The 27,345-nt window shown below is 41.3% G+C and overlaps 1 protein-coding gene across 1 annotated transcript; it reads left to right on the top strand.

Moving 5' to 3' along the window:
- LOC141955177 (ATPase family AAA domain-containing protein 2-like) lies at positions 1 to 27,345 on the top strand. The gene is made up of 25 exons (XM_074895142.1): positions 1 to 70; positions 540 to 603; positions 1,603 to 1,710; positions 2,583 to 2,691; positions 2,914 to 3,029; positions 4,286 to 4,460; positions 5,705 to 5,793; positions 6,136 to 6,295; positions 7,882 to 7,972; positions 8,412 to 8,726; positions 9,989 to 10,115; positions 11,488 to 11,671; positions 13,220 to 13,405; positions 14,684 to 14,816; positions 14,951 to 15,159; positions 16,415 to 16,574; positions 17,028 to 17,150; positions 17,245 to 17,394; positions 18,568 to 18,966; positions 19,584 to 19,705; positions 21,670 to 21,798; positions 22,167 to 22,221; positions 25,063 to 25,115; positions 25,277 to 25,469; positions 27,206 to 27,345. The coding sequence occupies exons 1-25, from the start codon at positions 64 to 66 to the stop codon at positions 27,343 to 27,345; spliced, it is 3,597 nt and encodes a 1,198-aa protein (XP_074751243.1). The 5' UTR covers positions 1 to 63.

Here is a 27,345-nt window from a genome sequence, read left to right as displayed (position 1 = left end):
GAAGACACTCAAAAGCGTTACAACTTTCGACAGAGGAAAACTGTTCAGCGCTATCAAGCTCCGATGGCAAGTACGTTATATGCATAGTTCCTCTTCAGACTAATTTCTTGCGTATGAGTGAGGTTTTGTGGAATGAAAATATATATACACACACTCCTATTTACATTTCTTACCTTCATTCTGCAAGTAAATTTTATTAAATACATGTATCCTGTGCACATGATCTTTCTTTGCCATTTGTCATACTTACTGTTGATTTTTGGTAAAAAAATTACCTACATATCCTTCGAAGAACAGTAATTAAACACACTTGATAATCTTCCCCTTGTGTTCTTCAGTTCTCCTTAAAAAGCAGGTATGTGTTTTTTCATTTATACTGTGCACTGATTTACAAAAAATGAAATCCCCTTCCCAAATCACTTGCAACTTCTTCTGAAATTAGAGATGGGTGAAACACATCATGTTTTCTGCCTCCTTCACTATCCTGCTTTCTCTTAAACTTGTCTGTAACATTGTTCTAAATTCTTTGCTTTCAACAGAACCGGAAGAGCGTAAGATGTATTTTTCAGGCCAGTCACAAGGGTCTTCCAGAAGAAATAAGAGGTTGGTGTATAGTTCTTCTATAGAATAGTGATAGTTCTTCTTTATCAATAGTGCCGTCAGTCACATTATTGAATGAAGCTTTCAAGGGTTTCTGTATTGGTGGTAATTACAAGTTAATAGTAGGATTATCGATGTGGTCTGAGGGTATAAAGACAACGAATGTTGGGGGGGAGGCTATACTTTTTATTAGCCATTAGATTTTTTAAAAAGGGATTTTTACTGCCTTTTTACTGATGCTACCTTATCACTGATAAGGTGATTATGGAGGTTGTGGCAGAGATTGTGGAACTGAGATTCTTTTATTGTGGAATTGAAGCCAGCATATCTGTCTGAAAATCATAGACTATTTAATCTTGAGGGATACAAATTATTTTCTTAAAATTGATGATAATAGAGGGAGAACCTGTATGGAAGTTTTAATTTTTTGTTGATCACTCAAATACTGATTCCTCTCTGGAATCAGTTAATTTTTCCGTAAGAAACTGTTCTTAAACAGGAAAAGTGCTAAATGAGTTTATAAATTGCAATAGTAATGACAAAGGGATTTTGGATCCTGTAACCGGTTAGAGCATGGAGAATGGGGTCTCTTGCTAGATAGGAAGCGCTTTGTTTTGCATCCTTGAAAGCAGACAGTTATGGAAGGAAGGGGTTTTGAAGACAAATTTTTAAATAAGTTAAAAAGGATTATGTTTCCCAGAGTGGATACATAATGCTAAGTGAGGTTCTGTTTGTGTGTGTGAGAAAGATTGGACAAAATGAGTAATCTGTTTATGAAATTTTGTGAACTGGTTAAACATTTTACCTTCCAAAGAAAAACTAAATTTTGCTGTCACAAGGAAAGTCATGTAATGTAACTTGAAATCAGATTCATTCATAAGAGTGAAACGATCTGGAAACTTAATAGATCTCAAAGTAAATTCTGCGATAGAATTCACTTAGATTTCAATATGACTTAGTGCGTACTTCAGTTTGGTTACTTGCTTGTTTCAATGTATGCAGACGGAGACAGGCAGTCCACGACAGTGATTCCTCATCCTCATCGTCATCTGAAGATGAAGAGCAGTTTGAGAGCCATAGGAAGAACACCCATAACAGAGATTTAAGAAGGTTAATGAAATTGGAGAATCTGGGAGGAGTTTGCATCTGCCTAACTGTGAAATGTTATCCTCTTCCTCTTGTGCACTTTCTAAACTGTCGCAATATCTAATCACATCTGTTGATAGTGACAACTGTAACTGGACTCTCTAAAACTGGATTTTTAGAATTGATTTTTAAGAAGCAATTTGATCTCTAGGTGGGAATGGTGGGAGGAACACTTATATCATGTTTTAATTACTGTGCTTTACAGAGGTTTATTCAGAAAGAAAACCACTGTAAAAAAAAAAAAAAAAGTTATAAATAGAGGAAATGACTGAGGTTTTCTTACATAACAAATGCTCTAGAAGAACTATTTTAATGACGGTTTAACAGATAAGTTTTCAGCCTGATGTCTTTCAGACCTGTGTGTCTTCTGGCACATATATCGTAAAGTCCTCAGCAAGTCCCAGCACTGGTGGACAGCCTTCATCATGTTAATCCACACTGAAATAAGTATCCCCTTGGGCTGTAACTTTTTGAATGTAAAATCTTTAAAAGATGTCAGTGTATTTTAGGGGGTTCTTCCATCACACGAGTCAAGGTCAGTTCATGGTCTCCACGTACAGCATAGCTGTTTCTTGCATTCATACTGGCGTGGATATTCGTAAGTGCTAAGAGTTGTTAAAATAATTAATGCTTTAATGTCTGGAGTGACCATTTTCCTTTATTTACTTATGGATATTAAATGTAAACCCATTTGAAGGAACATTTAACTATTTAGGAAGTTTCTGGTAATTCGTGAGGTTTTTGTGCATTCGCTTCCCATCATTGTAAAAGCAAAAATCTTCTAGCTGCATCGTAAGTTAGAAAGCGCCTTTCTCTTTCTCCTTAATTCAAAACAGGTGTCTTCCACTAAACTTTGGGAAAGATATGTTGAAGAGAATTCACAAGGATCGAATGAAGATTGGAACAGGTCTGTCTGATGGTGATCCAATGCAAACAGATGGTCTGGTAAGTATTTTTAGTTCATTGTGTCAGTGAATTGTTTACAGGGCTTATAAAAGCTTTCAATAACGTGCTGTCTACAGCTACCTTGGTTAACGGTTTTTCTCGAGCAATTTGAAACTGCCCAGAATGTTACATTTGTGCTGACATGTGATTTCTGATGGAACCTTATTGTGGGTGCAGCTTTCTTTAACATGCAAAAATGTGTTCTACTGAATTTATTTTTAGGTACGATTTGATGGTGTGGGTGGTCTTTCTGACCACATTGCAGCTTTAAAGGAGATGGTCATTTTTCCACTGCTTTACCCAGAAGTCTTTCAGGGATTGAAAATTCAACCGCCAAGGTAACAGACATTGCTTGAAACTATAATTCACTTGTTTTCCGTAGAATATTTGACTGAGGTATCAATATATTTACATGCTTCAAAATTTTCAGTGATGTTGATGAGGATTTTAGCAGTAGCAAAAAGTAATTTCTTGAAAATGGATAGAATCCAGAATACGTGTGGGCTCAAAGATTTAGTTTTTGGTGAGAATACACTTTAAAGGTGTCTTGCCTTTAAAAGGTGGCGTTATGTTGTTTTTGAGTGCTATGTACAAGTCAGCTTAATTAGTTTACAAGCAAGGAGGAGTTAATTATTGGTAGTCATGTGTGTTGCTTGGAAGTCGTCCACTTGTCTCTCCCACTGACTCTTTGGTTGTGTGGTTTTTTTTTTTTCAAGTGCTCAAGTAGCAATTTTACAATTGATAAGACTTGCAACTAGAACCTTGCAGTGTGTGTTTGTGTTCGGGCTAAAATAAGAATGTGTCCACTTCTTATACAGCTAAATTAGTTCTGCATTATGAGATGAAATTATTAGAGATCTAGTTGTTAGCTTTATATGCTCTTCGTCAGCAAAACTCGATCACGGACATTGAAATATGACTTTAAATTCTTTGCTTTCAGGAACTTAAAACTATTGCAAATAATCAAAATAAAATCTCTCAGTGTTTTGCTTCTTTCTTCATTGGAATTCTCTTGAAAGAGCAGTGTATTAGTTTTTTTAGATGAAGAGTATGTTTATCTGGAAATGCAGAATATCCTCCCAGCTTTAGAGTTCCTCCTCATTTATCATCAGCAATGGATGGTCTGGGAGTCCAAATCCAGTAACTTAAAGCTTTTTGAAGGAGAATGAAATGCTTTACTACCAAATCTTGATTCTTGTGAAAACAAGAATGAATATGCAGTGCATCACTAAAAACTGAACTGGTGATTCATGTTAGAGCCCCGTCTCATCCTTCACTGAAGTTTGTTCTTGTTTGGTTCCCCCGTGCTGTAACCACCCCTGTTGGTTTGTCATCAGTTTTGGAAGTGTCCTTGTGGATCTTTTCTCAGGGTTTTGTACATCTGTGTTATATTCTTTGTTCATTTTGTTTGCTGCCTTGTTGAATTGTGCAGGAACACAAAACTTCCATCCAATTTGTCTTTTCTCACACTTCAGCTGTTACTGCTGTTGTATAGATGAAATCTTTTATTTAGGAGAGAAGAGTTGTGCGTTTTAGGGATGGGGGTTGTAATGTTTTTTTTCTTAAATCTTTTTTTTTTTTTTTGTAATTGCAGAGGCTGCCTATTCTATGGTCCGCCAGGGACTGGCAAGACACTGGTGGCTCGTGCACTTGCTAATGAATGTAGCCAAGGTGGCAGGAGAATAGCCTTTTTCATGAAAAAAGGTGCTGACTGCCTGAGTAAATGGGTGGGTGAATCTGAACGAGAGCTTCGTATGTTATTTGATCAGGTAAGGTTGAAATGTGCTATGTGTTCTGAGCTGTAACTGTAATTTTCTGTGGTGAGTATTTTTAAGAACAGTTCACTCTTTTTTGTGTTTTGTCAGTTCCTTCCACTAAAATGGGATTGCCCGTGTTTCCTTTTTCAGTGGGTTTTTTTAGGGGCTTGAAATCTTGAGGTGTACTGTGAAAGATTAATAAACAAGAAAACCTCTCAAAGCAAACGCCCACCCTCTGCCACAAAATAAAACAAAAACGCACCACCAAACTTTCCCCCCCCCCAAAAAAAAAACCAGCCACAAAAAGGGTTTCAAGAGGCAAGAGATATGAATCATAGAACAGAATCATTCAGGTTGGAAAAGACCCTTGGGATCATCGAGTCCAACCATCAGCCCTGCTCCACGAAGTTCTCTCCTACACCATATCCCCCAACATCTCATCTAAACAACCCTTAAACATATCCAGGGATGGTGACTCCACCACCTCCCTGGGCAGCCTATTCCATTGTCTGACCACTCTTTCTGTGAAAATTTTTTTCCTAATGTCCAGTCTAAACTTCCCCCATTGGAGTTTAAAGCCGTTCCCCCTTGTTGTGTCACCTGTGAGAAGAGACCAGCACCAACCTCTCTACAATGTCCTTTCAGGGAGCTGTAGAGAGTGATGAGGTCTCCCCTCAGCCTTCTCTTCCTCAGACTGAACAGTCCCAGCTCCCTCAGTCTCTCCACACAGGATTTATTCTCCAGGCCCTTCACCACCCTCATTGCCCTCCTCTGCACTTGCTCCAGCACCTCGCTGTCTCTCTCGTATTGAGGTGCCCAAAACTGGACACAACACTCCAGGTGTGGCCTCACCAGTGCAGAGCACAGGGGGACTTTCACCTCCTTATGATATGGTGGCTTTAGATCAGAGGGAGAAAGATACAGGCTAAAAGCACGGTCATTCAAATTGATAATGGAAGCTTGCTTCCAGAACCTGTAATTGAATTAAGTCCCGGCTCTGTTCTCAGTGGTTGCCAAAGAGCTGTAAAAAGTACTGGTATGATTTGTTTCCTATCACCCAGTCTCAGGGGGGCTGACATAGGCTGCTGTCTTCTGTTACTCATGGCACTTACTCCATTTGCTCAATTAGTAGAGATCCCTGATGCTAGTCTGAAGATCTAGTTCTAGTGACCTTCCAACCATAACGTTTTTCATGCATTTTCTCTTTAAAATAGTGCTGGTTTACTTCTGTCAGCATTCCTGTGTTTTCATTCCAGGCCTACCGGATGCGACCTTCAATTATTTTCTTTGATGAGATAGATGGTCTTGCTCCTGTGAGGTCCAGTAAGCAAGACCAAGTTTACAGGTAGTACATTTTTTGTACCTACGTAGAAACTGCTCGATCTTTGTGAAAAGAAGATCACAACCTATTTAACTTTGTGACACATTCATTTATCCTGAAAACTAGTAATACAGTGCTACTAAATTTCCGTTGATTTTTAAACAATAGTTGGAAACAATTCACTAAGCTTGAGATCAGCACAAGGCTTGTGTTACCTTATCTATTTTTTGTATGTCTTCAAATGAGTCACTAATCTGTTAAAAATCAACTAAAAGCTTATCCTTTTGGGGTGATCGTTGGAGAAGGCCATGTAAAACATAACAGAATTTACTAAACCAGTGAATTAAAATTATATCTTCCTGTTAGCTCTCTTGTTTCAACACTTCTGGCACTCATGGATGGCTTAAACAGCAGAGGAGAGGTTGTGGTAATCGGAGCCACCAACAGACTGGATGCCGTAGATCCCGCTTTACGAAGACCGGGACGCTTTGATCGAGAGCTCCTCTTCAGCTTGCCAAATAAAGAGGTAAGAACTTAAACTGTCTTAATGCTAATGTAGCAGAGTCCATCTTTATAACAAAACCATGTAACAATGCAGTATCACTGAGCAGTTAAAATCAAAACTGGTTTTGTACAACGTGGACGAAAGAGGGATATCTGGAGAGACTGTCTTGTACTGTGGAGGGCAGATCTGATACTTGAATATTTATGATTAAGTTCTGTAATTAGTTCTGGTTTCACTGTGACCAGCCAAGAAAATGGGATGCTTCTATCAAATGTTTAAGAAAGATTGAATGTATGAATTGGCTACAAATTACTGCTATCTCATCTTGGAAATGAAAGAAATGGTGTGCACACAAGAATTTCATTTTTGATAACAAAAACCTTAACCAGGGTGCAGGAGTGAATGAAAATTTCCTGTTGCCAAAGCAGTTCATGCTTGCTTACTTATTTAATTCACTTGGGCACTTTCACCCTGAATTGTTCTTGCTCTTGGTTTGTGAAGGGGTAGCAGCTCTTCTGTGTTGGATTGTTCCCAGGCTGGGTATCCTGGGAGAGGTACTTATTAACAGGGATTTGGACAAAGGGGTGAAGGACGCTGCACAGGTGGAGGGCTTGGGAAGCTTCTAGCTCAACGGTGATAGCTAAGCAATGAAAGTATTATAGCAACCAAATAATAATAATATCATTCTAATTCTATTATAATTATTTAATTACAATATTATAGCAACCAAAACATATTGAAAGGGTGACGACAGCGTGCAAAACTGGAAGGCTGGTTTTGTGTTTTCCCTCTGGCTGTCACTGACACTTCTTTTTCTTTTATTAGTGCTTTTTGGAAAAAGGATAAAACACTTACTGGATTGAAGGCTGGTGAAAGTGCACTAAACAGTGTATTTAAAACAAACATGTGTCTCCAGTTTTTACCTGCTCTCAGCAACAGGAGAGGGGGCACCATGAAACAGATCAAATATGCTACTCCCTACTGTGGAAATCTAGAAATCTGCCCTAATTAATCTATGTACCAGGAAATACTTAAATGAAAGTCTTGCTAATTGGAGATGAGGATAGGCAACATTTGACACTTTCTGGATCAGTGACAGTAGTTTGAGTCATAATTATTATTCTTTGTTACAATTGTAGCAATTTGAAATGTTGTGCTAGGACTGTTTTCCTTGAATGCATCTGCAGAAAAGCAAATTTGATGAACTAATGAGACTGTCACCATGAAGTTTTGCTGAATTTGAGAGAATTTTCTTTGGTCAAAAATCTCTGTTTGCAAATAATTTAGTTATTTTTTCACTAGAGGTTCTTCCTTAGGACCATTAGGTCTTCTACTTGTGGAAACTTACTTTTTATGGAAGCTATAAATGCATTAGATTTCACTGCAGACCCCCAGGAAGAGTTTAATGTAACAAGTTGAGAATGATTAAATATTGTGCTTGAAAAAGCAGAGAGCATATTAACTGAACTTTAAAATTCTTAGAAGTTTAGTAGAGAAGAGAATTATTTGTATTATTGTGAGGTTTTTTGGGGTTTTGTTCTGTGGTTTTGAGGGTTTTTTTAAGAAAAAACCTGGGACAAACTAAAAGGCAACCATTCTGTTTCCAGTCTAGAAAAGAGATTATAAAGATTCACACGCAAGGCTGGAACCCTAAGCCATCGGACAGGTTTCTTGAAGACCTAGCTGAAAAATGTGTTGGTAAGTTTGAAAACTAAGTGAGTTACTGTATGTGACTGAGCCCCAAGGAATCTGGGCTTGTGTCAGGCTCTACCCCAGCTCTTGTGCCTTGCCTGCAGAGTGAGGCGGTGAGGCAACTGGCACGTCTTGGGAGCAAATAACGACAATGTCAGATGCTTCTTTTCTTTTGATTTTATTTTGTCTGTCAGAATGTTGAACGGGGTTTGGGCATCTTCCTTGGGAGCAAAGTTTTGACTGTGATGCTGCTTCATAAGTGCAGGATATCAAGCTGCAAACCACATAACAAAATTTCTCCGCAGTGCAGTCACTCTAAATTCTCTCTTAACCAGTTAATGTTGGGCTGTATGCAGAGTCTTTCAGGGTTGCACTTTAGAAACCTTGGCCTTTACTTCTGTGTCGCCTGAAACTGACCTAACGTGATTCTTGTTTTGTTTATTAGGATACTGTGGTGCTGATATTAAATCGTTATGTGCTGAAACTGCCCTCTGTGCTTTGCGTCGCTGCTATCCTCAGATATACAAAAGTGATGAGAAACTGCAGTTAGATACCAATTCTATTAAAATAACAGCAAAGGATTTTGTCGTGGCTATGAAGAAGATTGTTCCATCTTCACAGAGGGCTGTGACTTCACCTGGGCAACCGCTACCCCCTATTTCAAAACCACTGCTTGAAAACACCCTAGCAGAAATTTTACAAGCCTTACAGAAAGTATTTCCCCATGCAGAGACTGCACTAAAGGAGAACCAACAGCAAGGTACAGCAAGAACATCCACTTTAAAATTCTGCCAGGGCAAAAGTTCTGGTTTGTGCAGTCAACATAGGCAAACCTCTCAGCTGTAACGATAGTAGAATGTGATAATATGCATGTGCACAGTGCTGCATGAGAGCTGTGAATGACTTGTCGTTTGGAATAGAGCGCTGTGTGTTCTCTGCTAGAGCACCCTGTTTCTGACAGTAGCTAACACGGTATTTGTAATTTCTAGAGATGGATCTAAAGTTTAATGTATGGGGCACCTCTTTCAAAATAAATGTGTAAATGGGGAGACAAGGGTATTTTTACATGAATGCTTCTAATTCCTGTCTGAAGACTGTCAGGACCACAAGACAAGGGGTTTAAGCTAAATACTGGTTTAGGTGTCATGACTTTTAACCATAGTCTCTGAATTGAAATGTTTGTGGATCACACTGTACACTTGCACGTGAGATCAGAATGTTCTAGGAGTGGATACTTCGGGGCTTGGCTTGCATAGCATATGTCACCTCATGCTCCTGACTGTATCAGCCCTGATCAGGTTTAGTCTGTCAGTTGGTGTGAGCAAGTAAATGTATCGACTCACTCCACTCCTGATTAATGGAAATTTGTGAATAGTTAGTTGTTATGCTCATTCCTGGAGAATATTCCACCAATATTGCTCCCAGTAGGTCTGGGAGATGTATTTGCATTGGGGAAAAACAGAGGCAAAACTCCACCAGCCAAATCAAAGCAGAGAGGCTCGGGGATTGGTAATGGCATTCTCTCTCTGCTGCCCGCTTTACCTTATCTCCTCCTTCAGTGATCGGCAAGGAGCCGTATTTAGTAGGTTATTATATTCTGACTTACTAGTCCGAGACAAATTGAAGTCTGTGGCCATCGCATTCATGCACTAATTGCATGAATCGCATTAATTGCTCCACATCCAGTGGGGGAACCTCCTCCAGAAAGAAGGAGCCTTATTGGGTTTTTCACGTGTCTGGGAACTACAGAAGTTGTTCCTAATCGTCTTTATTCTAAGGAAAAAAACCTCCAAGTTTTCACCAACAGAGGGATAATAGCTTACGCAAATCACGGGATGTAGGACAGCTTTGTAGAGACTTGTGCAGTCTCAGATCTGTGGTAGAATGAACTCCAGAAAATAGCTTTCAGCATGTGCCCTCAAATACAAGTGGTTTCCAACACTGAGTTAGAAGCTTGATTAATGGATTAATGTGATATTGAGAGATGGACTATTGAGGAAAGTTAACAAACTTATCTTTCAGACAGTTTAAATAATATTTTAAGAGATGATGTGATTGACAGCGATGAGGAATTACCATCAATCTTTGAAGATGAGCCAACTCATAATATGCCTGATAGACAAAAGGAAAGCCTCCTCACTTTCAGCAGGTAAATGTTTATCCCCTTTATGTTTATGTTTTGAAGATGGCTGGGTCTGTAAAGAGTTTTGATGTGAAGGGTGGTAGATGAAGGAGTAAAGCGGGGGGGGGGGGTGGGGTGTGATCAGTCTTTGCAAGACGTAAGGGTGAAGGTCCAGCTGGTTACTAATGTTATAACGGAGTACATGATCATAACCCATTAAACTGAACGGCCCGGCCCTCTTTTCCCAAGTCAGTGGTCTACAGACTATTAGAACATGATTTAACCCATGGTATTCCTTGAAAGACTCAAGACCAGAGAAATGTGCTGTCTGTCCTTCTAGCTAAAAAACTCCTATGGATTTGTGTAGCCATCTTTTGACCTTCTACCTTCCAGGAGCGTTAAACCAGTAGCAAATTATGTAGCAGAAACAAAATTGAGAAAGGGCTCGTTAAAACACTGTGAGAAAAACATAAATGATGTCTGCATTTTGTAACTTTCACCTACTAAATTAATGTTAATCTTTTGACATTTTACTGTGGAAGTCGTATAAGCCAACAGTTGAAAAAAGAGATTCCTGTCATCCCTGTAGTGTCAGTTATTTTTCTCACTTTCTGTCACTGTGCTGTCCAGAAAATCTTTGGACTTGCTGAGCTTGGTTAGGTCTCTAGGATCTTGGACTTCACCCAGTAAAAGTACAACAGTATTGGGGTGGAAAAATCAAATGCTTTTCACAAATGTGTTTTGTGGGAGTAAAGCAACATGACTGAGAAACGAATGCACAATTCAAAGTGAAACAATTAGAGTGGCTGAATAAAACAAATCTAAATCTTCTACGTCTTCAGTATACCGCTGTAATTTAACCGATCCAACTGTGCACTTGAGATAACAGCTAATGTGTTTCAGTGCCCATGTTATTTTTTTTTCTAAAAATATGGTTCTGCCCCTTCCTTCCCACAATCTCCAGTAACTATGGCCAAATTTCAGCTAAACTTGACAGGTGTAGAGATCTCACAGTTACTTAAACTGGTGCGTATGGGTGGTGAAGAGATCCAGACTAGTGTGTGCTGAGAGTTGTTTTCCCCCATATCAGGTTACTGATGAGTTGTCATGTGTGTATTGAGCTGGACAGTCCCCCTGTGGAATTGAAGAGCTGGTACTTAACTGAGCCCAACGAAGAGCAGACACGCTGGGGATTGGCAGGTTTTCTTAGGGGAAGTAGGGTACCTGTTTGTAATAAAATGGGCTGTGATGGTCTTCCTGATCACAGGCCAGCTTCTTATTTGCTTGAAAATGGAGAGTATTTACCAAAAGAAAAAAGTGCATAGGAAAAAAAAAAAATAACATCTGTATGCCTATTCATCACGTCCTTTTCAAACTTACTTTCTCCTTACTGTTCTAGAAATGCTCATTATCAGCCGACATCTTGCAGGCCACGGTTCTTAATAACTGGAGATTCAGGATATGGGCAAGCTTCTCATTTGGCACCTGCAGTAATACATGCCCTGGAAAAGTTTCCAGTTTATGCACTAGACCTAGCTGTTTTGTTTAGTAGCGTCACGTCTCCAGAAGAAACATGTGCACAGGTATCTGTTTCCTCTTTAATCTCCTAAAATACATGAACTGTATGTAAACCAGTAAAGTAAGCAAAATTCATTGTTAATGGAGTTGGCCTGGCTTGAATGTGCTGTTAGGTTTACTTTTGTCTGAAAATCCGCTTTTTTTTCTAGATCGGATGACACTAAGGATGTTGTACATGCCCATATTTTCCATTTCAAATTAAACAGTGAGGATGTTGTTAGCAGCTGGAGAAGATGGGAGGTGCTGCTAATAAACGTCTCATTATGGCTAGGAATCCTGCCAGACTCGGTGGGATCCAGAATGTTGTTTTCATTGCTGCTTAAGACTCTGTGCTCCCAGGAGATAGCTCTGCATCAGCCCGACTGTTTGTCGTGCACTTTCTGTAGCCACCTTTTATATTGGTAAAGCAATTGAGGTTTTAGGGAAAAGAAGTGTTTCTTTTTTATACACATACAGCTGCCCTGCTGCAGTATATGCAGTAGAAGCATTAAGATTCATGGAACACTTGCATTGGTACTATGGTGTGGGTTCTTAACTAGAAAAATTAAATGTAAGCAGATTTAGCACTGCTTTCCTTTTTACTTGTAGGCAGGAAATCCATTTCATTGTTTGACATCACTGTATTAAAATATTCTGACCTTTAATAGCAGCTTTTCAGAGCTGTACAAGTAAGGACAGACACATTACATGGCCAGATACTCTTTAGTCGTATAAGAGGAGCAATTCCTTTCTTGTTATGTGGTGGTTGCACCTGAAGTCCTATAACCAGCATGTCTAGTCGCTGCCCAGATATACCACATGCACTTCTCATCTTGTGACAGGCACTCCCAGAATACTGATAATCCCAAAGGGTGCATAGAGAAATTTGCTATGTGAAAGGACTGTTGCCATTCTCCTCATGCAGTAGGTGCATGTCTTCCTTTGTGGTTGAGGTACTACCTGTAGGAAATGGCTTGTGATCTTTCAAAGCATTGGGATCTGGTCTGATGGATCCTTTGGTAATGAGAGGCTGTGTGTGGCTGACCTATTCAGACAGGCTAAAGAAGGGTCACAAATCTTACAAAATGTACTTGAAATTATGAATTGTAACCAGGCCTCTTCTACAGTCTCAGGCCTCATCTTCTCACATAGGTCTTTGGTTGTTCTGACTCTGCTCCAGGCTGACTTGAATATGTGCCCACTCTGAATTGAAAATGGTGTCGCTGCAGTCATGTAGTGATTTACCCAGACTAGTACATCTTGCTGAAGGGTTATCTTGTTCTCCTGCTAGTCTTGGGCACACCACCACACCAGCTGAGTTGTGAAACACTTTAGGAGTTATCTTACGCCTAGGAAGTTTTGAAATCGGTCAGAAATTCAGATCTGTTTCTATCTGCGTAGCAATGTCTATATTTGAGTCAAAGTGAAACTTTTACCTTCTTGTTAAGAAGTTCTTCTTCTGCTGGTTTGTTTTGATGTTTTGGCTTCGTAAGATAGCTTGACTCTTAGTTTGACGTACTCGTTACCCTATTCTACATGGTTTAGTTTTCTCATCCAAGCTTTTCTTTTACCAGCTGATGCGAGAAGCTCAGAGAACAGCACCAAGTATCATTTACATCTCACATATCCATTGGTGGTGGGAGGCTGTTGGACCTACATTGAAAGCTACTTTTATAACACTACTGCGGAACATTCCAGCATTTGCTCCAGTTTTGCTGCTTGCAACATCTGATGTGTGTCATGCAGATCTCCCGAACGAGGTACTTCTGTTGATATTTGTCTTATTTTTTTTTTATTCACTTTCTTGTTAATTGATCAGTCCTTTAAGAACCAGAGTACTGTGCCCTGTTAAGCAAATTTACACTGTTAGTACTCAGGCACCCTAACCAGGTCTCTTAAAATTTGCTTAAATAAAACAATGCTGAAGGCATTTGTGTAAAGTGTTTTCTGAGTAAAGAGATTGACTTTGACCCAACTTTTCCACCTTCTCGCACATTCATGCTTATTAGACAGATGTATAAATTTACTTCAGATCATAATTCCAGTGACTTCTAGATAGTTAGGTATGTTCTTAGTCAAGAATATACAGTGTTTGCCATGTAAATGGGAAAAAGATATTTTTACTGAAAACCCTTTACTGAAAATGAAAGATCTTTTTACTGAAAAAATAGAGTGGTCACACCATTAATGACAGAATGTCATTTCAAATTTAAATACCTCCATAAAAATTTCAATCTCCATGTAAGTGAACGCTTTACAAATTAGAAAGCTACGTTCCAACTTCTCTAACTTGGTAGCAGATTTTCACCTGTATTCCTTAACACAATTCAGTAGGAGTACATGCGTGGCTTTCTAGACATCTGAGAGTGTGCATTAAAGAAAGGTGTTCCAAATGTGAATATGCTGCTCTGATTACCTTGTCTCAGTTACTGGGGGGGGGGGGGGGGGAGGTGTGTTTGCTTAGCTAGATGGTTTTATCATCAGGGGCTTTGAAACAGTTTAACTTTCTACAGAAGTTTTTAAGCTGTTAATAAATTCCTTCTAAATTAAGTATTGAAATTCCTTCCATACCTTTTGGTAGTAGAGATTGAAAAATGGGAGTAAAACTTGGAAGTATGCAACTTCAGACACCTCACTGAAATTAATTTTCAAAAAACCCAAACCAAAAAGCCCTCACTCATCTGCTGAACCCTGCCCGTTCCTTCTGTAGTTGCCATAAAGATTCAAACTAAAGGGCAGCAAGGCAGGTAAATGCAAAATCATCAGTCTTGGAGGTGGTGAATGTCACCACTTTATCAGTGTGTCATATGGTCCCTTTGCTGGGCTTGAGCTCTAGGGGAGTTTCTTAGAGAAGATACGTAATCTGCCGTGCTAACCTATGAAAATCTAGCCTTTTAAGGCCAAGAAGATAACTTTTTCACAGTTTGTCTTGTCTAGATGATTATTCGGTCTAATTTAGAAAGGTACTCATCTTTTTGGAAGAGAATATAAACTTGTGTAGCCTTCTATCTGTAATATCTTTTCTCCTCATGTTTTAGATAAAAGACTTGTTTATTAATGATTATGAAGTTTTCCAACTCCACTTGCCTAATAAGGACAAAAGAAGAAAGTTTTTTGAGGACTTAATTATAAATCAAGCTGCTAAACTTCCTGCATCAAAGGGCAACGCAGGTGAGGATATACTTCTCTAGCTGTAAGTTAATAGGTACACAGTATTTGCTGTGGTGGTAATTTTCTATCAATAATTTTCCATATGCTTATGTTTGAGTACCATAAATTGAGTAGAAGTTTCTGATTGATTTAAGCTTGTCAGCCACTGGAAGAACTGCCTGAAGAACTGCCTGTAGCACTGCCGCCTAAGCCTCAAGAGCTGACAGAGAAAGAAATAAGACAGCCGGAGGAGCAGAAGGAGGAGATGTTGCATCACCTTAGGGTTTTCTTACGGAATGTGACTCTCAGACTTGCCGCTGATGGATGTTTCAGAGCATTTACAAAGCCTGTTAACCCAGGGGAGGTAAATGACTGTTGTCCTTTAATACCATTTTATCCGTGTGTATTCATCATTTCTCTCTGTCTATTTCTCAGTGTTTGTGTTCTCTTTATAGGAAGGTTTATCTTTGTTTTTCGGACCATACTGTTCTGGTCTGTCAAGAAGCAGGAAGTGAATTTTGCTTTTGCTGACTCCTTGAGGCTCTCGAGTGTCTGTTACTTGACTATTCACTGGACGCCCTGGGTTCCTTCTAAAATGCCATTAGAATTTTAGAATATTTTAGTCAGAAGGGACCTGTGGCAGTCATCTAGTCCAACTACCAGTTAGACCAAACATCAACACAGTTTGCTCATTAAAAGGCTTTGACGTGTAGGCGTGTTACAGCACTGAAAAGCAGAGAGATCTCTTTCTTTATTCGAAACAGTATCTATAGGACTGTTTCAATAAAGTCTAAAGCTCTTTCACTGACTGTTGGTAGTTTCTTTGAGAACAAGAGTAGAAGCAGTAGTTTTAAAATAAATGTTAAGATTCTATTCTCCGTTTCATCTGGGGCTCCTCAGTATGAGATCAACCGTAAGGGCTGTATGGTTTCTTCTTCCTCCCATACACTTCTGAGTCTCTTTCTCATTGAATTTATTGAATAAGTCTAAGCCAGGGACATATACTTCCATGTCAGCTGTAGTTTTAATAGAGCTTTGAGTTTCAGCAAAGTCCTGCTCCCCTAAGCATCCACTGACTTGTTTTTCCCTTTACTTCTAGTTTCCGAGATGTGAATAATCTAAGCAAACATAGATGTCCTCACCTAAACTAGTCATTAGGCTCCTTTTATGGTCTGAGAAAAGAAATCAGCACCTCTGGGTCCAGTTAACTCATTCTAAACTAGATGTCTAGGACAGATGCTTCCATGGTGTAATTCCTGCAGCCTTTTCCTTGCCTCCAACAACAAAGAGAATCTTAGGTGGCTTCACTGAGAAAGGTTTCTTGGCTGGGATTTTCTGAAGCAAAGTGAAATGAATCCCACTCTGGGTGTCTGTTTTCTTCCCTGCCCCACACAGGCTTCTGACCTCCCTGCTGCTTTCTTTCCCTCTTCTGGTCTGTTTCTTCAAAGCCAGTTGAAGTAGCCCTTCTATTTTCAAGAAAAGAACTTGTTAATTTCTGTGTTTTCGGATGGATCGTAAATATTTGGGGTTTTTACAAAGTACTTTATTTGACTTTATTAAAATAATTAATTTTGGTAGACAATGTGTTAAATCTCTGAGCATGTTTATTTCATTTGTAGGCATCTGATTATGCCAGAGTTATTAAGCAGCCCATGGACCTGTCGACCATTCTTTCTAAGATTGACTTGCACCAGTACCTGACTGCAGAAGATTTTCTAAAAGACATTGATCTAATCTGCAGCAATGCTTTAGAGTACAACACAGCTGAAGATCGTGGAGGTGAGGATGTGTTTTTATCCTGGATTTGGAAAAATTTTAAATTTATAAATTGATAGATGTCATCTGTGGGATTAGATCATTTTAAACACCCACAGAGAGCGTTTCTTGCCAGGTTGCTAGTGTTGTAGCGTTGAACTACGTGGGTGTGAAATGGCGATAGAAGTGTTGATCAGTAACTAGTGCTTTTGCTTTAATAATTAACTCTTATGTTGGTTTATATATCTATATATAAATATATATATAAATATATATTTTTTTATATATATATATAAATATATATATATATGTGAGGATATATATATATATATATGTGGATATATATATATGTGGAAAATATGCACTGAGATAACCTTTCATAACCTACCTATGACAAGAACAAATCTTTCTAAGTAGTCAAAATAAAGGATTTCATTGGCTGGTAGAAAATACTCAGTTCTGCCTGTAAAATTTCAGGTTGCCTCATTAGGCACAGAGCTTGTACTTTGAGAGATACTGCATACGCCATAGTGAGGGCAGAACTGGACAAAGATTTTGAACAATGCTGTGAGGCGATTGAAGAATCTCGTAAGGAAAGAGGTATGTTTTTTGACGCTAAGGACTTTAATACTTGTCTTAGTATTTGTGACCAACAATGCAAGACACAATTCTTTGGTCTCTTCTTTCCTGCAAGGCTGTAGCTCCTCAACATATACTCCATCTTACTGCTGTGCAATGCCAAAGCCGAACTCTGTTCCTGGGTATAAGGAAACAGAACCAAAGTGTAATGAAAAAATGAAGATGCCAGCAGCACCGATAAATTCCAGTACACCCTGCTCTAAAGGCAAGTGGCATTTTATTCACACTTTCTTGGAGACGGTGTTAAAGTCAACAGTGCCTTCTCTGTTCTTATCACATAACAGGTTACTGTGATGCCTGGTTCTTCATGCCAGAGTCATCATATTTTTTAACTTGCTTCAAAATATGAGATAAATCCAGAGATCATTCATTCAGTATGGTTATGAAGGTCAAGTACAGTGGTTAGTTTACATCGTAAGATACTGGCCTTGATGGCCCAACTGACATGTAATGGCTCCTAAATTGCTACCTCTTGAAGCCAAAAATGTTGTACCTGGCAGTTGCTGAACAATCAACTAGTTCTTAGTTATATAATAACAGCATTTTTCCCTTTCCTGCCCAGAAATGCTAAACTCTATGCTCCCTCTTCCTGTGATTTCCAATTGAAGGGGGAAAGGGGAAAAAAAATAGGGGAACAATCATGATAGATATGTAAAGGAAAGATCATGATTTCCTCACTCTTCCTGTGAAAAGGACATGAAAGAACAAAGGGACTTGGGTGTCTCCGTTAAAGCACATGACATAGTGTGAAGTTTCCTGGGTCTCACTGGCATGACTGAGAATTTTGCCATTGACTTCACCCATATGCTTTGAGCGGTACTCCCTGAATACAAAGAATGGTGGCTTTTTCTGGAAGGCGAGAATGCGAATTATGTTTTAAACAAGGTTAACTGAATCAGAAAGCGTATGAGGCATAAGTGTTTACGGACAATGTTTTCTCCAGTAAATATTCCCTTAGAATTGTCTCTTTAACTCTGCCCAACACACATTTAGCTTTTGAAGTTTACAGCTTTAAAACGGATTTGAAGAAGGGCTTGTCTCCAAACGCTTTTCTGTTTATCTAGATTAATTCACGGAGTAAGACAGTAAGCAACTTCACCTAATAACCTTGCTTTGCAGTAATACTTCCTATCAAAAGTAAGAATTTTCTGCTCAAAAAATCTTGAAGCTGATGGTTTTGTGAATGGAAAAATCTAATAGCAAATTGACCTCATTAATTTGCAACTCTTTCTCTAGACACATGTAGGGAGACAGACACTGGTACTTGAGCTTCTTTGATCATTTTCCCTGTAAGTCAAGTAAGATGAGGATGCTGGATTTGGAAGGACGAACTGCTTGGGTAATGTTTTGGATTACTTTTTCTGGTATCCCTTTGTAGGTGTATCAAAAAGAAAATACAAAAAGAACAAAGGCTCTTTGGGTATCAGGGCAAAGAGGAGGAATTTTCAGTTCAATAAAGAAAATAAAGTTCCGGAAGAGCAAAATGAGGTAGAGAGCAGTGAAGAGTCTCCAGAAAAACATGTTTCTAATATGGATCACGCTGAAGTTGAGCCCACACGGGATTACTCTGTGGAAGAAAATGAAAATGTACTTCGAGAACGACAGAAAAATGGGAATGAAAATAAATCTGGGGCAGAAGATGAGACATTTTTCCTTTTCACAATGCCTGCTTTTGAAAAGAAGAGTGTCGTGCTTCCTGAACCTTCAGACCTAGGAATGAACAGTGAAGTGATGGCTTGCCAAGTAGCAGAATGTTTGGAAGAAGGAAATTCAAATGGTAAGTGAAAGGTCAAACAGGTCATGTAGCTCCTTTTTATTCCTAAGAGGGTTACACTACTTAGTAGGATTTGGTCATCTTTAATGCCATTCTGTTATTGCTGCTGTATCTCCCTAGAACCAGCACTCAATGTTTCTTGCATAATGATGCCGCTCCTTTAGTTATGCTAGCCAAACTCATGGGTTTTTGCAGCTGCTGTTTTTTTGATTCTGAGGTGTGTTTTTCAAATGGCACCAAGCTGTGCTTCAAGCAGTGTGGAGCCAGAGTCACATGTGGAATAGAAGACATATGTCCTAAAGTTTGCAATGTAAGATGTGTTTCCTAGCCTGAATTACTTTGCAAGTTTTACCATGCAGTGCTGTAATGGCAATGTGACGATATTTTTTCCCCTGCTGCCTTCCGTAGTGCTTTTTTTTTTGTGTCTGAGTTGCTGATTTTTATGGATCAGTGACTTTTGCCAGAAAGAAAGTGAAAGTCAAGCATTTATCAGTGAAAAAATGGTAACAGTTTTGTCTCTGTCATTCCAGAAAGAACTGTGTTCCAGGTACAGGATACTTCACTGATACTGTATTCCAGATAAACAGAAATTCTGACTTAAGAAATTTGTGTCATTCCAGATTTCTGGGTATGCTCTGTAATTCATGAAAGATATTCTCCGGTCGAAGAGCAGCAGGTGATACATGTCAAGCCATCCACGGGGACTGCCACACAGCCAACGATTGTCGATTACCAGTTCACAGTAAGTCTAATTTCTGTTTTGTTAATACTGAAGCGGGACGTTTTGTTGCTATGAGTACAGTTGCCAATTAAATGCCAATTAAACAATGGCAATTAAAACAATATATGGGGAGGATATATAGCTTGTGAAGTAATTGAACTGGTAATGGGCTATGACTGTTGTGTTTCCACACCTGGTGTAGACTGTTGTTCTTGCTTTTGGTGAACTAAATTTTAGGAAACTGGGTTCTCTCCTCATTTTTTTAATTTAAGAGGACTTGCTGAATTTTAAAATAGCCCACTGACAACCTGCTGGTACTGTTGGTTAGTGATGTCCTAACAGTTTCTGTGATGGATTTGGGGGTTTTGGTTTGGTTTCTTGCAGGTTTTTATTTATTAGGAACCTGAAAAGGACCTCTATTTCTACAAGTGATGACTTTAAACCTGAAGTTACCAGGCTGGCATAAAGCTCATCATGGCTAAAATACGAATACCTGCTTTTCTGAAATTCTTTCAAAATCCAGTGTTAGAATTTTGCATTCATAGTTACAGTGTGATAAGGATTTTCCAGTCTCTTGTAGGAGAGAAGTTGCTATCCTAGGCTACAACTGGGGAAAGACTTAAAGATGGGCCCAGCTGCAGGGAGTAAAAGAGGTTCCTTAACATGAATTGGAGAGGGTAGAAGAAGGACCTGATCTTCAGGGAATATTGCAGTGAGGAAAATTAAGAAAATGGCTAGGTTGCAGTCCTGGAAGTTGGCCAATGCAGAGGAGGGCTGCTGTTTACCTGCCATGATGAGAAAGGGAATATTACATGGATATTTCCCCTGTTTGGGAAATTGTGGCCAGACAGGAATCCCCTTTGGTGAAGGGGCTCGTCAGCACAGTTCTGTCATATTTTTAAGCTGTGACTTAATTTGTAGAGGTGAAACTAACTTTTTAAAGCTGGCTTCCTACAGAAGCAGATTTCAGGGAGGGGGTTTTGTTCATGTCTTCCTGTGTATGCAGAGGAGCCACATAGGTTTTTCATAGAGTCAGGGTGCTAATAATGTGCTCCAGGGTTATTGTCCACTTGGCAGGTGGTAAGTACGATAGAGCCTTTGTATATGTTTCAGCTGCAAGGAGTGACACAGTCATGAAATGCATCTGATGTGAGGCAGCCAGACTTTGGCGATGGGCAGTTGTGAGGCAGTAATACTTTCATTTGGTATGGCTGCTCTGTTAAGCTAATCTTCACAGCCTCACACACCACCCAGATACTAAACAACTACAGCAGGGGAAGAAGGTGCTGCCACTCCCTTGTTCCTGTTGCTTTCCCAGAGATTATCACATTCACATCTTTACCAGAAACAACTATGTGAGAGATGGGTCATCTGCTACAGGCAGAGATACTCTACTAGTTTATCCACTCGTCAGTTTAAAGGCGGGAGCTAACGGATCTGACTTTGCTTTCTGATGTGCTTCAGACACCTGAGCAATGTGTTCTGCCAGCAGCTGTAGGCACAGTACACGTTCAGGTAATGGTGAGCCCCTAAGGATGCTTCTGTTTCCAGCTGGCACAGCTGTATCTAGAAGATCCATTGTGTGGTGCCCTGCATTGCAGAAACAGTTTCTCTCATGAAATGCAATGGTGGCTTTGCTGTGGCAGCTGCCCTACAACAAAGTGGATTGTGTCATTCCCTGCTGTTCTGGAAGCAGTTGATTCACAGTTATGATTGTTGATGTGATTCATCAGTAATAAAGTATTGTCTGAAATTTAATCCTTCCTTTTTTCTGCGGTGTGAAAAAAACCAACCTCATTTTCTCCAGTTAAATCTTGTGAGGTATTTTATCTGTTCTCTGAAGCATCACTCATTTTATTTAACAATATAAGGAAGTAGGATGTCACTTGTGTTGTGCTGTTACTGTTTAGCTTCTAAAAACATAAAGAGCCTATGCAGAGGTTCTTGCACTATTCTCAACTTGCTGTTTCCATTTTTTTCTTCAGCAACTGTTGCATTTTGTCACTGTGGCAACTGAGAACTTCAGTATATTTCAGCTGGAAAAACTCTATGCTGTTCTTAGTCACTGCATTTACCAACATCGGAAAGATTACGACAAAACCAAATTAGCGAAGGTACGTTTTTCTTGTCTTATAGCACTTTCCATCACTGTTATGCATGTGTGTGTTACGCATGTACATGTACTCTAGACATCACGCTTACTTAGCATGACTCTTTGCTGCCTAGTTACCTGTGTGACAAGACTTTTTCATTTGTCTGGAAGACATTTATCCGTATTGCAAAACCATTGTTGTATTTGGCATAATTGTTGGCAGCTTCAGCAGGAAAAGGCTTGAAGTCAAGGGGTACACCCACACAGCCCTCTCAAAAGCAGTTAACCTCAGTCTGTCAGTAGTGCTTCTCCAGAACCTTTTTAGGGGCGGGTGGCTGTGAAATGAGGGCGCTTTTCTCAACCTGTTGCTTCCTCTTTCTCCCCTTATAGGCAGAGGTGGTGATACTTCATATAGCAGTCATTCCGTTCTTGAAAAGAAATTTAAGTATGAGACATAACAAGACTTTGAGACTCTCCTGTAGTCTCATCTTAACCTTTTTTTAACTAGTGTGACTCAAGCATCTTTAATTTGACATAAGGGGTGTTTTCTGCCTATGCTGGTTTAATGCCGAGTCAAATTCTCTGATCTCTTCCTGTAAGAGAGGCTCTCTGAGTTGTCAGAACTCAGCAGAAACCGTCCAGAGGCACCCATGGTCCCAGTCTGGCATTTCCAGTATCAAATCCATTTAGATAGGTTGGATATTCAGTCTTCAGATTCAAGATCATTGAATCCAGTTGTCTCCGAGATGCTTGTGCCTTAGAGAGATAAAATTCTTCATGCCTCTCAGTCTGCCTTAAAGAAGAGGAAGCCTCTTCTCTTTGGCCCTGGTCATCTCAATCCCTTCTTCCCACCTGGTAAAGAGTTAGAACAGACACTCCATTCTGATTGTGCAACAGTGAGGATTACTTGGATCCAGGGAGCCCATTCCTGAAATATGTGCCCGTCTTTCATCCCATAGAATGACGTAGTTTAGCATGAGAAGGGATTTATTTACGTTATCTCAGGGCTTGTGAGCTTTTGTGACTTAACTTTTAATGCTTAAATTAAAAGTGACTGGGTTTCTTTGTTTTCTGCTTCTACCTTTAGCTTTAACATATATAACAATATCTCGTATTCAGAGTGACTGTGCAAATCAGTCAGGAACGAGCTCTGCTGTATGTAGAGATGGACTCTGAGGAATTACTTGTTAGAGTGCAGAAAGTAACATTTCCAGCTTTTAGCTGTGGCTTTTCAGGAACTGCCTGCTCTTTCTAACTGTTGAAAGCACTGTTGATGCAGATCCATAGAGTCTCCTTAGCCTCCTCTCTGTTTTGGATGCATAAGGGTGTGTTTGAAGCTACTAGTGGGTATAGAAAGACATTGTGGTGGTGATACCCTGTGTATTTGCTAAGTATTACTAAGATTTTCATGTATGTACAGATTCTTTTTATGAAGACATAAACAGAGTTCTTAAGCATATATTCATGCTGACTGCTACTGTCTTTTTTTCTTAATAGGAAATGAAGAAAGAAATTGCAGCCTTCAGTTATGCTCAGTGATAAAATTGATTTCAGCATACTTTGTGATGTTTTCATTCCATGTTGTTATATGTGTGTAATTCAACAAAGGTTACTTCTGCATATTTATACATATATTATATAGATCTTAAAATACTTTCTTAATAAATTTTAAGTGCTTTGATAGTTTTGTCCTATATATAGAAATGTACATATATGTGGCATACTGCTGTGATTGCCTTTGGAATGCTGCAGATCTGAATATCTCCCAGATAATTTCAGTACCTTTCTTTAAAAGAAAACAGTTGAAAAGGTGATATGCTTTTATCACTGTTTTCCACATTGTGGGAATACATTTTTCTGAAATAATCTGTGGGGTTGTATAGTCCATGGCTTATTACATAAAGGTTTAAACCACGTCTCATTTTGGTATATGAAAAGTAAATCCTTTAGAAACCTCTTCACACATTTCAGAGGGAGGGTTTTTTTAATTACCTGATAGCACCTTAAGTGGTTTTCATAGAGCAACAACCTGAAGAATGTGGGAGAAACACTCCTTCCACAAATGTAAGAACTTCTGCTGTGGCCTATTTTTGCCAGTCAGAATAGCCTAACTTGAAACAAAGCAAGATTTACCCCTCTAACTTGCTAAGGTAAAGTTTATTCTTGCTTGTAATGACAATCTCGATACTGGGGAGTAGCATTTTAATAGAAATTGCTAGTTGCAGATGAGGTGATCTTGTAGTTGAATTAATTTGTAACTATTTTTCTAGTAACCTGGAGAGAATTGTATCTCCTTATTACATAGAAGTGAATATATTGTTCGTGATAAATATATTTAGAATAAAAGCAAAGCAATAGCCCATTTTGAAGATTTATGACTCTTCAAACCAGCACATTTCTCAGTTAATTGGACAGAGTTATTTTTTTAAAATTAATATTAAGATAGGCAAAGCTTAATTTTATGAGAATAAAATTTTGTATCAGTTGCAATAAAATAGGTGGCACTAGACTTTGCTCTTGTGTTAATGTCATCTCACATACAGAATGTCTGGTGATAGTGAATGCCTAACTGCAGTCCCTCTGTGTGTGTTTGGTTTCTTATGTTTTAGCTTTCTTTTTTTTTGTTTCTTTCTAGTGTGTTTGTCCAAACCTACACAGAATTTTTTCATCTATCTGTGTTGTTTGGATGAGTATTGATAAAAAATGAATCCCCTTGTTGGGTTTTTTTTGTCTGCTCTACCTACTTTCATCGCAAAGTAATTTTTATCATTCAAAACCTTACCCTTAAAAACCACTGTGAGTCTGAAGACTTCAAAATAAGGACTGTATGTGAGCAGCTTACCCCCATCTTGCTGTATTGGTTATACAGCAAAGGCAAGTCCAGGAGGAAGAAAATCGACACTGAAAACTTGCATTTCAGTGTAATGTGTTCCATTGGAAATGTAATACAGGAGTTAACGTCATTTTTCCTTCTCTTGGTCTCCACCTTGGCTGCTGTCACCGATTCTCGATGGGACTGTGGGGGTGGTTCGCCGACCGTGTTCCCCAAGATTACGCTTGGAAAAACTGAACGGGAGTGACTGGAAATGAGGAACCAGGAACATTACTGGGATTGGAACTTTTGCTCTTCCAAGCTTTGATCAGACTCCTTCCTGTTGCCAGTCTCAACAGGATACTGTACCTATGCAGTTTTAAAAAAAAATTATAATGGTGTAAATCTTGATCTTCCATGACCAATGGTTAACTCTTTAACAGTTCCCATAAGCCACCTCTTTCTCTTTCTCAGGGAAACAATCACATTTTACTGTCCGAACTAAAAAGGCAAAGAGTGATGAAAGAGTACGTATAAACACAACATTTTTGAGAAGCAGGCAGGGGGAGTTTAATAAATATTGACTAAAATATCTAGGTATGTACTAAAGGAAAAGGTCCCCTTTCTCCAAGTTCTGTAACAAGACAGAAAAAAAAAAAAAATAACGGGTGTGTGTTTTTTTCCTCAGAGTCGTTCCCTCTGCACTCCTCGCCCCTGGATTGGGTCTGTGGAGCCTGCGGCAGTGTTCTCCCTCAGCGACAGCTCGGGGCGCCTGAGGGATGCTCGGGGCTGGCGGTGGCAAAGCCGCTCTCCCGGGGCTGCGGCCGACGCGGTCCTCAGCGCCCGCCTGGGTGTGTGGCGGGAGGGTGCTGTGATAGGTGGTAAGCTGACTGTTCATCAAATTCAACAAACTGTAATATGAACTATTGCATATTGTGTAATACTAACAACAAATGCTTCATTGAACTAACCTGATAGTGTAAAAAAAAAAAAAGTGACAGGAAGGAGGGGGGGGGACAACAAGAGAAGAAGCATCTGTATGTCAGAAGATGTGGAGAATTGCAGGCGCATAATTGAATAAAACAGGAGGATGTTCATGACCATGAATCTCATTATGCAAAGAGATTACTGGGCCTAGATTGATAAGAACACTACAGACTCAAGAGGATCATCACATTCCAAGCTACACCGTGAGGAGGACCCACAGCCTTCCTCCCAGAAGACCACCCCCCACGATTTGAAGACCCCTGACCGTAGTTTTAACAACTTCTGTGCAAGCCTAAAGGACTGATAAGCTAATTACCATATGAAGCGGGAGTAGGCGGGTTCAAGTAATGAATATGTATAGGTGTATAATGACTATGTAATACTTTGTAGTATAAGATTGAAACAGAGTGCCCTGGAGGGTGCGGTCCGTTGTTGGAGCAGGAGACTCCCCGGCCGCCCAGCGCTGTTTCGCTTGTTGCCGCTTGCTAAATAAATAAATTGGGAACTCTGACTCAGCCAGTTTTAAGAACTCAGTTCATAACGGGTGCCAGCGCGGAGCCGAAGTTTGCCGGCGGAGGAGCAGGCCGCGAGGGCGCCGCTGCCGCCCGGCCACTGCCGGCCCGTCGCCCCCGTTCTTCCCTGCCGCAGCCGCTGCGCGCCGGCACCTCGTCGGGAAGAAGGGCGAGGGGACGCCGGCGGCCCCCGGGCTGCGGCGCCGGGGCAGGTCCCCCACGGCCGGCCGCTCCTCGGCGGAGCCGGGCCGCCCTCCAGCGGGTGTCTGCCACCTGACGGGCGGGGCGGCGGCGGGGCGGCTCCGGCCCCGGCCCCGCTCCCTGCTGGGGAAGCCGGGGCACCGGCCGCGGCTGCCCGACCGCCCCGCGCACCCGCCCCGGGGCGGCGAGGCGCCGGGAGGATGTGAGCGGGCGCCGCGGGAGGCGGCGAGGCGAGGGCCCGGGCGGGCGGCGGCGCTGGGAGTTCCCGGCTCACCCGCCGCCCCCCGCCCTAGGAGCGGGGCGGTCGTCGGTGAAGCGCAAGATGGCGGCGCGGCCGCGAGCGGAGGTGGCGGGCGGGCAGGCCGGCGGGCGGGGCGGGCCGAGGGGCGAGGCGGAGCGGCGCCGTCAGGCAGGGGCTCGCGTCTCCCGCCGGCGCGGGCGGAGGGGCGGCTCTTGTCGCTAGGAGGTGGGAGGGCGACCCCCCCGCCCGGGGAGGCGTGCTCCCCGCACGGCCCCGCGTCCCCGGGGAGCGGGCCGGGTGCTCTCCCGGCGGCGGCAGGGCAGCGACGGCGGGTCCTGCCCGGCGGGGGGGCCGGGCCGGGCCCGGCGGGGGCTGCCGCCCCGCTGCCGCCCGCGGGGTGGGCGCGGTGGGTCGGCCGCGTCCCGCCCGCCTCCCTATTGTCTGGGGCTGCGGGCGAGTGGCTGGCGCTGTCCCTGCGGCCGGGAGGCGGTGGCGGCGGGGGGTGTCGCCGGCCGGGTGCGGCGGGCTCCGGGCTGCCTGCGGGGGGAGAGCCGGGGCGTAACTTCGCAGCGGACTGCTCCGTCCCTCCCCCGGCCCGGCCCGCAAGGGGATTAAACCCCTTCGAGCCCGACGACCGACCGTCTCTCACCCCTGCGCTTCCCTTTGCTCGCCGCAGGGCGGAGGAAGATTCGGCGGACTCGCCCGCCAGAAAGGAGAGGCCAGCAGTTCAATCCCGGGGCGCCCGCAGGAGCTGGCGAGTTCCCGCCCGGTTTCCCGGGCTGCGTGCCCCTGCCGGCTCTCGGGCTGACGGACTGA

Source organism: Athene noctua, unplaced genomic scaffold (assembly GCF_965140245.1).
Source record: "Athene noctua unplaced genomic scaffold, bAthNoc1.hap1.1 HAP1_HAP1_scaffold_130, whole genome shotgun sequence".
In the NCBI taxonomy this organism is placed as follows: domain Eukaryota; kingdom Metazoa; phylum Chordata; class Aves; order Strigiformes; family Strigidae; genus Athene; species Athene noctua.
This window is presented reverse-complemented; position numbering and strand designations above follow the sequence as displayed.